This window comes from Austrofundulus limnaeus, unplaced genomic scaffold (genome assembly GCF_001266775.1).
Source record: "Austrofundulus limnaeus strain Quisiro unplaced genomic scaffold, Austrofundulus_limnaeus-1.0 Scaffold0, whole genome shotgun sequence".
Taxonomy (NCBI): Eukaryota; Metazoa; Chordata; class Actinopteri; order Cyprinodontiformes; family Rivulidae; genus Austrofundulus; species Austrofundulus limnaeus.
The window spans coordinates 4,382,672-4,395,954 of NW_013952402.1; the positions used below are offsets into that span (position 1 = coordinate 4,382,672).

The following is a 13,283-nucleotide window of genomic DNA, read 5'->3' on the forward strand; positions in this document are numbered from 1 at the left end:
CATTACGTCACTACACATGCTAGGAAGGATAAAACCGTACAAACCCGGATATTAATTGCTTATTGGGGTTGAAAACGGCCTCTGAGACGTTGCTCTGTCGCCCGCTTTCTGAACCTCGTAGATTTTTTTTCTTTTTCAACAACACAACAGTCCCATCTTCTTCTTTTATTTTTTTAGCGCTCGCCAAACAACAACTTAGCGCCTTACTGCCACCTACTGGTCAGTTAGGATATGTGCTTGTGACAAAGTTCATTGTTATATTGTATATATTTTTCCTTAAAATTGGCCAAAAAATGAGAATCAGGCGACATTAAGGAAAAATAAACGCATAACATATCATCCAGACAGATTCTATACTATTTAAATTGTTGCATTACATCACAGGAAAGCCTGCACCATCAAAGAGTCACTTGCATTCAAGTAATCTCTTATTTTGTTAGACAACAAAGACATGAGTTTAGAAGTAATGCCTTGGACATGCTCTTCCTCTGAATATATTCCTATTAGGAATTTGTTGGATTTTCAAAAATCTTGGATTTAACCTAAAGAAATGTCTTTACAACTCTTGGGATAAATGATCCTGCCTCATAAACAGATCAAGAAACGGATGCTCCTTTTTTATACAGTCAATGACCTAATTTCCTCTCACCAATCAGAAATAGACCATATGCAACACATTTAATGAACTGAGACAGTAATATCATTATAAAAATGCAAAGATGCATAACATCTTGACCAGTCTCTTGCCTGCATGAACTTTTTTTTTCTTTCACAGAAAAGAGCTAATTGAGTTTTGGTGCGGAGCCGTTCCACTATAATTGGATTTTTGTCCTTTATTGCCTGGGAGAGCCTTCAAGGGCTGCAGTTTTAAATTTCTGCCGACAAAGGGGAATGAAGTGTTAATTTCTGCTTACAAGAACAAAACCTCCTGCCTCGATCTTCTGATCTAGTTACGGTTGATTGGCTGTTGCCGCAGACGCATCCTTTAAGGAAAACCAGGCAGCCACCATATCAGGATCATTTCTCATCCCTGAAACTAATGCTGCTGTAATACGCCAGGGGAGAGGCATTTGAAGTCTTGCAGGAAACTCTAGATCACCATCACACCCGCCCGTTTTCACTACCCCGACCAAGAGAGTGCACAATCTATACAAACCTCAGGAATTATTTTACACTGTCTAAGCAAAGCAGAGAGAAAAATCCACATTATGTGGACAAGATGAGAAGATAACCTGCTTATGTTCTGCTGTGTTTGGTTGTTTTTACACAAATTAACACCCTCCATTCCTTAAGTCCCAGAAGAGGAGCCCCTTCTTTAGCTCTACTCTTTGAAACATGATTTATGGGCTCTTATCTTATTAAAGCAAGGTAAATGAACCACTAGACCTATATGACATTTTTTAAAAGCAGCACTAGGAAACCATTCTGTGTTAAGAGCTCATCTTAAAGTTCTTAAAGAATGGCCCTTGAACGCTAAGATGACTTGAAGCCGTACAAACTGTGAAAGGATTGCCTTGGAACTGTTTAACAATATACAGTTTTGTTGTGATTAGAAAATATTTCCATTTTTATTCTTTCCTCATGATGCATCAGTCCTTCCTGCAGCAAACCCCRCAATGATGCTGCCAACCTCGTATATTTACAGCTGGCATGATATTAGGCTTGGAAGCTTCACCCTTTTTTCCTTTGTTTGGTTTGATTTAATGTCACCCCCCCACCCCAAACAAACAAAAATAAGGTATTTTTATACAGTGCATGTTGGTTTGATGAGATAGATAATGTTACCATCATGCACTTGTATAACTGACCTATTAAAATGGTTAAATACTTTAACTAAAGGTAGCAACTTCTGGTCAGGAGCTTTTGTAACTGCCATATTTACTTGTGGGTCAGTACGGATTAACTAGTTGTTTTTAATGGTTCAATTCTGCCCTCTTGTGGACAACTTTAAAATTACAATATGATCAATCTATCAGAAATTGCGTGAGCCTGATTAAAAAAATATATATTATATTGTTGAGGGATGAGATTATAGGCATATATCACAAGAAAAAAGAAGAAATAAAACATTTTTGATAAACTTTCCTAAATTTTTTTTATTTTAAACGCAACATTTAAAAAAATTAACTTTATTGTCAAGTTTGTGTTCTTCAGCAGTCATTTATATGATTAAAAAATTGCAGCCACAACATGTAAACACATTTTTTTTATTTTAATGGTCGGTAAAAATGGGGTGAATTTGAGGCGCGCAAGGCTCACGACCCCGGAACTACTTTACCGAGGCTGAGCTGGATCTACTTTCTCGAGCTTGATAACGGGGAAAGAGGCAGGATCATGGAAAAGCTTCACATTCCAGTCTGTCATGGCTGCAGCGAGATGGACGAACCGGGGACGCGGGACAGCGTCTCTGGTGTGGACTGGACTCCGATCCAATCACACATCAATTAAATCTCGTTATGACGCGGTCATCATCGGCGGAGGTGAGATCTGTGCACATGCAAGTGTTGCTATTCCTCTGTTGTAGCAGTAAAATAAAACTTTAGGGGACAACCAAGCTGAGAGTTGGTGTATTTGGATAAAATTCCACATGCAGTTAGATGTAGCCATTTCATTCAAAAAAAAAAAAAAATTGAACTTCTTGCACTCAGTTATTTGAAAGTAGGGCACAGGGGGAGAAAAGAAAAAAGTATTTTTTATATTTTAATTCTAATCCATTATACATGATTTTAAGTTAACTCAGATTCCACGTTTCATTGCAGGACACAATGGACTGGTGGCAGTGAGTTCACTTTCTATTTAGTCCACCTTTTGCACAGTCTGCCAACTTTATAGTTTTACAGTCGTTATTTTCCATCTGCAGGCTGCCTATCTTCAGAAGGGAGGAGTGAAGACAGCAGTGTTGGAACGCAGACACCTGCTGGGAGGAGCAGCTGTTTCAGAGGAGATAGTCCCTGGTATGACAGGAAGTTAAAGCCAAGAACTGATTCAAACCACATGGAACAGCAGAAATAACAACCCCCAAATGAACAAAACTGATTATCTCTCATGTCTGATTGAACTGTTATGAAACACATGTGCAACTAAGGAGCTGGATTTGTGGAATAAACAGATTAAGGAGTAGAAATCAAACAAATATTGACACATTTTTTTATACATCTAGTTGTTCGTACTGCATTAGGTTTCTTCTTGTTAGACATAACATTTCTGTATTTAGGTTTCCGCTTCTCCAGGTGCTCATACTTGCTCAGTTTGTTGCGACCTCACATATACAGAGAGCTGGAGCTGAAGGTACACAGCCATTTTACTTCAAAATGTTCCATATGAACCTGCTCATTTCTGCGTGGCTTAAAGTGATTTGACTAATTTCTCCTTTTTCTTTTGCATTCAGAAACATGGGCTGAAGGTTTACATGAGGAACCCTCATTCATTCACCCCCATGTTGGAGGATGGGGTTAAAGGGGCTCCACCAAGGTCTCTTACTCTTGGTACAGATCTGACCAACAACCAGAACGAGATCGTCAAGTTCTCCAAAAAGGATGCAGAGGTTATTAAGGATAGTTTTACAGCGTTACGTAGTACTGGACATAATTATTCTGCTGTGCTGTCTTGGTTTTAGTCTTTGCATTCCTTTAAAGGGCCAATAGTATGTGTTTCTCAGGCATATATTTAAATACTATACCATGATAAAGTATCTATATCACCTTTAGCTGTTATTAAAATGCTGTTTTTATGTTTAAATAGAAAATAAACTTATCTTCTCTTCACTTCCTCTTCTAAATGCCTTGAAAGTGGCCTCTGTCTCTTTAAGAACCACATTCGCTTCTGTCTCGCCCATTTCGGTGCGGTGTGTCAAAAGCATAAAACACTGTGGGCTGTGAGGCCTACATGACAGTATCCTTAAACCCTGCTTGATCTCTGTACAGCCCGACACTGACCCCAACACTAAGGTTAACCAGGAGAAATATGACCCAAGTAGGGTTCTCCAGAAAAAGCGGTGCCGTACAGTAACGCCCCTTTTGTTCTTGTCCAATGAGGTGGTGCCGTACAGTAACGCCCCTTTTGTTCTTGTCCAATGAGGTGGTGCCGTACGGTATCGCCCCTTTTTTGCTTGTCCAGTCAGGTGTGTCCCTTTTAATAAAGTCCGTCAAATCAGGTGTGTCGCTTTAGAATCGCCTTTMCTTGTGACATGCCCACTCGTCCGCAGAGACCCCTACTTGAGCGTTTCTGGTCCCCACCTGTCGTTTTGCTCCTCAGCATGGCTTCCTAAAAACACTGCAGGATTTCTCAAGCATGCATGAATGAGTCAAAGCAAGGCTTTGGGCATGTTTTTTATGAGAGTATAACATATAAAACTCAAAAAAGTTGATTTTACATGATATTGCCCCTTTAACACTCATCCTCAACTATTCATGTTTTCAGGCTTATCCAGAATTCGTGGCACACCTTGAAACCCTTGCCAACGCTATCCACCCTCTCCTGGACGCTCCGCCTGTAGATATTCCTGGTCTCACAGCTGGGTCTCTCAGGAAGCGACTGGCTGCAGCTACAACCCTGATGCCTCTTGTTAAATTTGGTGCGTGGTTTGTTGTGTGCTTTAAAATATGAACTGCTTATAAAAAAAACTACATGGCTGTGTGCTGCGGTCTGCTTGTGTTTATAAAGGTCTGAAACTTGGGAAGAATATTCCAGACTTTTATGAAATCACATCTGCACCAATAATGAAGGTTTGTTTGTAGCTTGGGGCAAAATCCTGCATTTTTTTTCTTTCTTTGCAACCACACACTGATTGACTCTCGTTCCACATCAAAGATTCTCAACCTGTGGTTTGAGTCAGAGCCACTGAAAGCAACACTGGCCACTGATGGTGTGATTGGAGCCATGACCAGTCCTAACAATCCTGGCAGTGGGTGAGAGAAGTCTTAAGGCATCAAAGTTCCAAGCAAACGCAACTACAACTGTATGTGTAAAATGAAATGCAGACCTTTAAAAAAACCCTGATTCTAATGTTTTACCTTTAAGGTATGTCCTCTTGCACCATGTGATGGGAGAGCTGGAGAAGGAGAAGGGAGCGTGGGGTTATGTGGAGGGAGGCATGGGGGGTGTATCTCAGGCTATCGCTAAAGCCGCTCGATCCTACGGCGTAGATATTTTCACCGAGAAGGTATAATATGATGGTTTGTGCTTATTTGTTAAACGCAGCGAAGCTCAAGTTTCTCTGTTGTACTTTTGGCAGCACGTAGAGCAAATCCTGGTCGGTCCAGATGGCGCCGCTAAGGGAGTGGCACTAAAGGACGGCACTGAGATTCACAGTGAAGTTGTCTTATCAAACGCGACTCCATATGTCACCTTCAAAAAGCTCACACCGCAGGTACCATTGTAAATCCACTCATGAAATGACTGGTCAGGACTAATGAAATCTGAATGTTTTTTTTTTTTTTATTTGCAGGGTGCCCTGTCTCAACAATTCATGAAAGCTGTGGATCAGATAGACTACACCTCACCGGTGACAAAGATCAATGGTAAGTTCTGTTCTTTGTCCTGCAGCTATTAACCTATATGTGATACAGCATATAGTGCCATTTAGGCTTAATTGGTTGAAAAAAACCTACACATATCTGCAGCAGATGATCTGAAAGTCGACTAAAAATCCTGCAAGTGTTCGACCTAAGAGATGCATCATGGAAATCACTTTGATGGTGCTAAAATACCATTTTATCTCTACTATGTGTCATCAGCCAAATATACCAAATACAAGCACTTTCTTAATAAGTGAAAAGTAAAAAAWAWWKWTTATTTTTTGTTGTGTCTGTTGGGACACATATTATCAGTGGCCATAGACAAGTTACCAAACTTCTTGGCATCTCCCACACCGGATGACAAACCCGGACCCCACCATCAGTGCTCAATCCATCTGAACTGTGAAAGTGTGGACGTGTTAGAAACTGCATATAAAGACGCAGTGAATGGACGTCCCTCAGCAAGGTCAGTGCTTATACTCWTAACCCTGAAGAAGATACAAGAGTGACATTCAGGTTCTAAGCTGTTCATCGGGATAATCTGTAGCGCAGGGATAAGCACTCCTGGTTTATGAGGACMGCTATCCTGCATGTTTCACTTGTTTCTCTGGTCCAACACACTTGATTCAGTGATCGAATTACCTGCTAATCACCTTTTCATTCAGATCAGGTGTGTTGGAGCAGAGAAACAAGTAAAACATGCAGGATGGTGTCCCTCGAGGACCAGAAGTACCCATCCGTGCTCTAGCAAATCGCCAATTCCTAAATCTCCACCATGTTATCTCATCTCGTAGACCTATGATGGAGATGACCATCCCCTCTGTGTTGGACCCCACTCTAGCCCCCACTGGCTGCCACGTTGTGTCGCTGTTCACCCAGTTCACCCCGTACCTCATTGAAGGCAGGGAGTGGACCGAGCAGGACCGAGAGGCCTTTGCAGACACTGGTTAGAAACACAAATATTCATGTTRCAAAAAACACAGCATCGCTGTGAAAGGGATTTCCAGCAGAATATGTTGAAAGTTTCTGAACGAGGAACTGTGTCCGACACAGTCTTTTATTAATTAACCTGTTTTAGTAAGAAAATTTAAAAGAAAATTGTGTCTCTTTTTAGTGTTTGACTGGGTGGAACAATATGCCCCTGGGTTTAAAAAGTCAGTGGTGGCCCGAGACGTCCTGTGTCCCCCAGACCTGGAGAGGATCTTTGGACTCACCGGAGGGGTACAAACTGTACACACTGAGCACAGAAACATGTTGAATATTGACATGCTTGGCAGTTGGCTCCTCAGTGTTGGAGGGAGTTATTTTCATCGCTTGGTTATTCAGTGACTGCTTCATGATGAGCATGTTGTATAAAAGGTCAATGGTTAGAGACACCTTTACTTAAACATGATTCAAAGTTCACATCAGCTCAATAATACCTAATTGGATTCTGCTATATGTGTAGTTTTCATGTTTTAATACAACCATTACTAGAGGAATGCATTTTTATTTAGTCATGTCTTTAAAACAGAAAAAAGTAACTATTTTTGGCCTTTTCCCACAGAATATTTTCCACGGATCAATGTCTCTGGATCAGCTTTACCTCGCGAGACCTTTGCCTCCAGTTTCAAACTACCGCTCACCAATTAAAGGCCTCTATCTATGTGGCAGCGGCTGTCATCCAGGTTTGTGCTTAAAGTTCAGCCAGAAATGCAAAGGTTGCTGTTTCTTATGTCCTATGACTCATTGAATGTTTAATGATGGGATGGTTAGTTTAGGAAGCTGTTTTTAATCCTTGGCGTTTTCGAGAGACATCTTTACTCTGGTTGTCTGAAAGAACCACAAAACTGAGTAAACAGTGTGTGCTTTTCATGTGTTCGATGATTTCTAGGTGGTGGTGTGATGGGTTCCCCCGGCTGGAACGCAGCTCTCACGGCCATATCGGACCTGAAAAGTCGCTGAGAAATGTGACATAAATCTAAACACTCACTCCAGTTGCTTTTATACCAAGTTGCCTTTATCACTACAGTGATTAGTTGTTTTTATATTAAGTGAATGTAGTGTCCAATGTTGTGAAATGTTCACAAGTGGAAATGAAGTCATCAAACTGAGCCAGCAGCAAACACAAAGGTATTGTTAAGTGCAAGCGTACTTAGCTTACACTTAATGTCATTAACTAATTGGTTAAATCATGCAAAGTGAAATGCTTTTATGTTTCATTTTTGTTTTAATATTTGCACAGTTAAAATTAAAATGAGTGTTTAATGTTGCTTCAGACTAGGGCTGCCTCAAACGATTATTTTAATAATCGATTAATCACCGATTATTTATTCGATTAGTCGACTAATTGGATCATACATTAATTGAACATAAAACATACAGCTTATCACGTCAGAATGCAGCTGCTATTGTATAACCATCGTTAGATTTTAGCAATATGCTAACTAAAAATAATTGCTGTGGAAGGCAAGTTCTGCTCTGCAGATATTACACAGGTTTCTCTTTCATTTTCTTAAAAAGTTCCCACACTTTTAAGCTCTGTTGTCAGGTAGCCATGATACCAGAGCCTGCCTGTATAATGTCTTGTGACTCCACGGCCTGCCCCAGTTACCACTACTGTGCATGTGTGTCAAGGACAGAAAGGTAGATGTGGCAGTGGAAGGTGTCAAAGCAGTTTGGAGAGAAAAACAAAGTAAAGAACAACATCAAAAAAAAAAAAAGAAAACGATTAATCGATTATTAAATTAGTCATCAATTATTTTAATAATCGATTAGTCGTCGATTAATCGATTAATCGTGGCAGCCCTACTTCAGACCACAGATATATTTACGATTATTACAGTGAGGTTTTAATGATAACGTCTTCTAGTCATCCAGTAACTGCACTGCGGCTATAAACAACTAATTATCAGCCCTTAAATCATATTGTTATTGTTTGCTTACAGCTTTATTGTGCTACAGTGTAATGAAGTAGGTTATGCAGATGTCATTGCATGACACTCACATGTGAAGGAGCACCTGTTTTATCCAATTTAAAAATCAAAGTCTGTTTTCTATGTATTAGCCATGTTAATGTAAAGTTTGAACTGTTCCATTGCACCACATGCCAACGTTTCACCATCATTGTTACCCTTCCTAAATGGTGAAATCAAGATTTAGGAATGTAAAGGTATTTGTCTTATTTTATAATTTACACAAGCAAAAGAACATTTTAACAGTGTGTTGCAAGTCGAAAGACATCATTGTCAAACAAAAGTATACACTCACCGGCCACTTTATTAGGTRCACCTGTCCAACTGCTCGTTAACACTTAATTTCTAATTAGCCAATCACATGGCGGCAACTCAGTGCATTTAGGCATGTAGACATGGTCAAGACAATCTCCTGCAGTTCAAACCGAGCATCAGTATGGGGAAGAGAGGTGATTTGAGTGCCTTTGAACGTGGCATGGTTGTTGGCGCCAGAAGGGCTGGTCTGAGTATTTCAGAAACTGCTGATCTACTGGGATTTTCAYGCACAACCATCTCTAGGGTTTACAGAGAATGGTCCGAAAAAGAAAAAACATCCAGTGAGCGGCAGTCCTGTGGGCGGAAATGCCTTGTTGATGCCAGAGGTCAGAGGAGAATGGGCAGACTGGTTCGAGCTGATAGAAAGGCAACAGAGACTCAAATAACCACCCGTTACAACCAAGGTAAGCAGAAGAGCATCTCTGAACGCACAACATGTCAAACTTTGAGGCAGATGAGCTTCAGCAGCAGAAGACCACACCGGGTGCCACTCCTTTCAGCTAAGAACAGGAAACTGAGGCTACAATTTGCACAAGCTCATCGAAATTGGACAAGAGAAGATTGGAAAAACGTTGCCTGGTCTGATGAGTCTCGATTTCTGCTGCGACATCCRGATGGTAGGGTCAGAATTTGGCRTCAACAACATGAAAGCATGGATCCATCCTGCCTTGTATCAACGGTTCAGGCTGGTGGTGGTGGTGTCATGGTGTGGGGAATGTTTGAAGACTGCATTCCAGCAGAAGACACTTTATATTATAACTGTTGTATTTGTTGCATTATTCTGGCTTGAAAGGTTTGTTATTAACTATTGGAATATGTATTATAACAAATTCTATTTAAAAAATGACATTTGTATATAGTTTGAAATACACAGAAAAATGGATTTCATTATTCTTAGGTCACATTTGTGCAGAGGGGAAGAAAACTATATAGACACTGTCGATCTTGCATTCTTTGCTGTAACAATACTCCTTGGCAATAAATCTTATACTACACACATTTTACCTGATTGGCAGCACCTGGGGGTACCAGAAGCTCAAAACAAGTGGCATTTAACAGAAAAATAAGCTTTTTGCCCAGTGTTGTATAAAGTACCCCAAAGTGATACTTGAGTAAAAATACAAGTATCTTATCATAAAACTACTTTGGTAAAAGTTAAAGTCTCCTCTAAGAATATTACTTGAGTAAAAGTCTTAAAGTAAATGATTTATTTTGTACTTCAGTATTAAAAGTAAAAGTATTGAGTAAAAATGAGCAGTTAAAATTTTCCTAGATGACATTTAACTCTCCAAAAATATTTTTTCTAATGGCGTGCAGCTGGGATGGACTGTGTACAACGTAATACGGTGTCAGAATGGTATATATATCTACACTTCTCATCCAAACACAGCTAAATTCACTATATCTAGGAGACACAATTTGTCAGGATAGTATTTTTTAACAGTAATAACAACCCGGAATAAAATAGGAGTAACAACTTTCTATTTCTTACTGTTTTAAAAAATGTAAGGAGTAGAAGATAATTGTGTAAAAATGTAATGAGTAAAAGTAAAAAGTACTCAAAAAATAATTACTTAAGTAAAGTACAGATAACCAAAATTTCTACTTAAGTACAGTAACAAAGTATTTGTGTAGTTACTTTACAACTCTCTTTTTGCCAATGGTGGAAAAGATTTGGCAAATTTTTAATTTGTGCATCCCGCATACTCAGCTCTACTGCTCATCCTGAAATGCATGTTCCTTGCAAATGTGGCACAGTTTAAAAGAGAAATTCATAGGCTTTCCAACAGTACATTACTTATTGCCAAGAAAATTACAACAAAGAAATAACAGACCAAACACAACTTACTGTGACAACAACACCGACAGTCGGTAGATAATTGGTGTCCTGCGCCTTTAAGACGCAGCTCAGGGCGGAACCTGTGCGCGTCGCACGCTCAGGAAGTGGATCAAACCACCAGGAGATCACCGCAGATAGCGATTCTCCCAATTTTTCAAACGTGACCCTCCCGACTCTAAACATCAGTCAAATACATATTTTTGGGACTTTATTTGGGTCGATAATGCTGGATGGTCGCCCTCATGAAACTCACCAGAGATATTTACAGGTTGTTGGGTCTCGGAAGCGGTAAGGAAAGCGTCCCTCTTTTTCGAAACTTTCCGAACAAAACCGCAAGTTCGATTCCCGCAAGTAAATAAAACAGAGAGTTCACGTTTAGATGATTGCTATCGTGTTATTTATCATACAGGGGTATTTTATGTGTACTTTTAGGTCGTCTTTGCCGAGAAGACTAAATGGTGTTCGTGGTGAAACAATGAAAGTTCCTTTCTTGCTAGTTCCACCCTTTTTTCTTTTCTCTGTTGTTTTAGTTAGCGCAGTTGTCGCCACCAAAAAAGAAGTTCATGCAGGCTATACACAGCAAGTAGGAAAAGGTCTTACAGGTTGAAAAGTGCATACAAAGTAATAAAAATATGTATTTAATGTTTTACAGTAAGCCTCGATATGTTATGTGTTTAAATGTGCATCAAAAGTGCCTTTTAATTACCTTCCCATAGCAAACTTTATTCTCCTGTTCTGTTTTCTGTTTATATGTTACAACACATTTAATTATAAGCTTAAAGCTACATTTATATTAGAAACAGCTGATCATCATGAAACTCCTCCTTCAACATTCCCATATAGAAAACTTAGTTTTATTTATGAGTGAGTATTAGTGATAATAATAATAATAATAATAATAATAATAATAATAATAATAATAATAATACTCATTAGTATATCAGTGAGTATTATTTATTATTTTTAGTATTATGAGTGAGTTATCATCCAGCACTTTTATTTTTTATTAATTTATTACTTAGAATTTATGATTCTTCTCCCCTTATAGCCATCCTCTCCACACCATTATTATGAAATGTTTTTTTTTCTTTTGGCCATCCAAAAAAAGAATTTAAGATTCTTATTGTCACGTTTTCAGATTTTCGAACATCTGTAACTCACAAYAAAAAGCATACTTACCATTCCCCCCTCTGTTTTTAATCACAAGAAGCTATTTCTCTTTTTCCCCCATGCCATGTGAAATTCACAAATACTCAACCCATAAACAGTTCCAGCCATTATTGTTGGTTTGTGAGTTTCTGATGGGTGCTGCAGACCCTGTCCCCAGGTCCCCCTTGCGAATGAGTTATATGGGTCACTGGGTTTTTATCTTAAAAAAGGGGAATGAATGTAAATATTTTTGTATTTCTCTGGTGGCAGCTCACCTTTCAGCTCGTTTCGAATGTTTCCTTGAAATAAAAAAGGACAAAAGACAGTGTTCAGTGACATTTGACCTTCCCAAAGCAAGGCTAACACTTTGTTACACTCTTTTAAGAAATGTAAGTTTAAGATGCATTTTGGTGTCACACTCGTTATTTTGTGTACTGGATGGCTCAAAGCTTTTTTTTTTTTTGGATCAGCAGGAGTGAACTTTGAGTTGATTCCTTTTATTGCTGTTTAAAATGTTGACCAAAGCCTGTGCACCACAGAGAATTCACGTACGAGTATGAGGAAGCCCAGAGGCAGCTTGTCAGGCACCCCCCCACCCCAGCAGAAATGAGCATTTATGGATGCATTTAAAAGACAAAGCTGCACCGCAACTTCTCTGCGAGTCACAACATGAGTCACACACCAAGTATGGATGTGTCTCTCCTTGGAAATCTTTGCTGAATAAATGGAAATCTGATGACATTCCTTCATGGCCAAGTTTGTAGTTTTTTTTCTTCTGTCCTCTCTCTGATTCTTTGGAAATGTAACTGCTGTGTTTTGATTCGACCTGATCTGTGTCTTAACAACTCAAGCTCACATGGCCCATTATGTTCAAAGGCAGCGGGTAGTTTTTGTCATATTTAGCCACATTTCTGAGAAGCAGCAGAGCTCTAAGCAGCTGTGTGTGGTACTTTATGGGTAAACATTTCAAAACGAAAGGACCTGAGTTTGTCACTGAGGCAGTCATCGTTTTGGTGTCTTGTATTTCCTGGTACTTAAACTTTGAAAACGTAGCGATCGTTCTTTTGTCTCCAAACAATGTTTCCATTTTTGTTACCTTTTTTTTTAGGGGAAAAGTGCCTGGACCTGAATATGAAGGAGGTGCAAAGAGGGAAGAACACAGTAATTTAGAAAGAATAGTTTCAAAGCAGTTTGCTTGCAAATTCTGATTATTTGAATTTTCAAAAGTTAAATTCTAATAGCTTCCCATTAAACATGCGATAACACTGATTAATATGGCTGAGCAGTACAGATTACAAAGTTATTACAATGTAAGTGTTTCATACCAGTCGATATCGATAATTATGACCCCCGCACGCGAAGCGTAAATGGGAGTCATATTGTTTTCGTACTGTTTATTTTATTTTATTTATTTATTTATTTCAGTGATTTTTGGTCAACCGTAGCACAAAAACGGCTGCACCAATTAACATGAAATTTGGCAGGACTGTAGATGAGTCTGACCTACAC

At 39.2% G+C, this 13,283-nt stretch overlaps 2 protein-coding genes and 1 long non-coding RNA gene across 3 annotated transcripts in view; all 3 read left to right on the forward strand.

Moving 5' to 3' along the window:
- The first annotated feature begins 2,290 nt into the window (after nt 1–2,290).
- pyroxd2 (pyridine nucleotide-disulphide oxidoreductase domain 2) lies at nt 2,291–7,702 on the forward strand. The gene is made up of 16 exons (XM_014025393.1): nt 2,291–2,480; nt 2,760–2,779; nt 2,861–2,954; nt 3,215–3,288; nt 3,389–3,544; nt 4,420–4,573; nt 4,663–4,724; nt 4,810–4,907; nt 5,020–5,161; nt 5,234–5,368; nt 5,447–5,519; nt 5,829–5,982; nt 6,311–6,462; nt 6,631–6,737; nt 7,063–7,183; nt 7,390–7,702. Exons 1-16 carry the CDS (start codon nt 2,363–2,365, stop codon nt 7,458–7,460), a joined length of 1,731 nt encoding a protein of 576 aa, XP_013880847.1. The 5' UTR covers nt 2,291–2,362; the 3' UTR covers nt 7,461–7,702.
- A 2,998-nt stretch (nt 7,703–10,700) lies between these two features.
- The window catches only part of zgc:123010 (hsp70-Hsp90 organizing protein 1), a 15,351-nt gene continuing 12,768 nt past the window's right edge, over nt 10,701–13,283 (forward strand). The window contains exon 1 of the mRNA XM_014025734.1: nt 10,701–10,913. Coding sequence (XP_013881188.1) covers nt 10,856–10,913 — 58 coding nt within the window. The 5' untranslated portion in view covers nt 10,701–10,855. The remainder of the gene's footprint in view (nt 10,914–13,283) is intronic.
- LOC106531583 (uncharacterized) lies at nt 11,662–12,518 on the forward strand. Its single transcript, XR_001311957.1, has 2 exons — nt 11,662–12,163; nt 12,248–12,518. It is a non-coding gene; the product is annotated as an uncharacterized LOC106531583 (long non-coding RNA).

What these genes read in the sequence shown, in the direction of transcription:
- pyroxd2 (XM_014025393.1), top strand. Translation starts at nt 2,363, where the DNA reads ATGGCTGCAGCGAGATGGACGAACCGGGGACGCGGGACAGCGTCTCTG. An exon ending in GATGCCTCTTGTTAAATTTG is followed by an intron (nt 4,574 to 4,662) that starts GTGCGTGGTTTG and finishes GTGTTTATAAAG; the next exon opens with GTCTGAAACTTGGGAAGAAT. An exon ending in CCTAACAATCCTGGCAGTGG is followed by an intron (nt 4,908 to 5,019) that starts GTGAGAGAAGTC and finishes TTTACCTTTAAG; the next exon opens with GTATGTCCTCTTGCACCATG.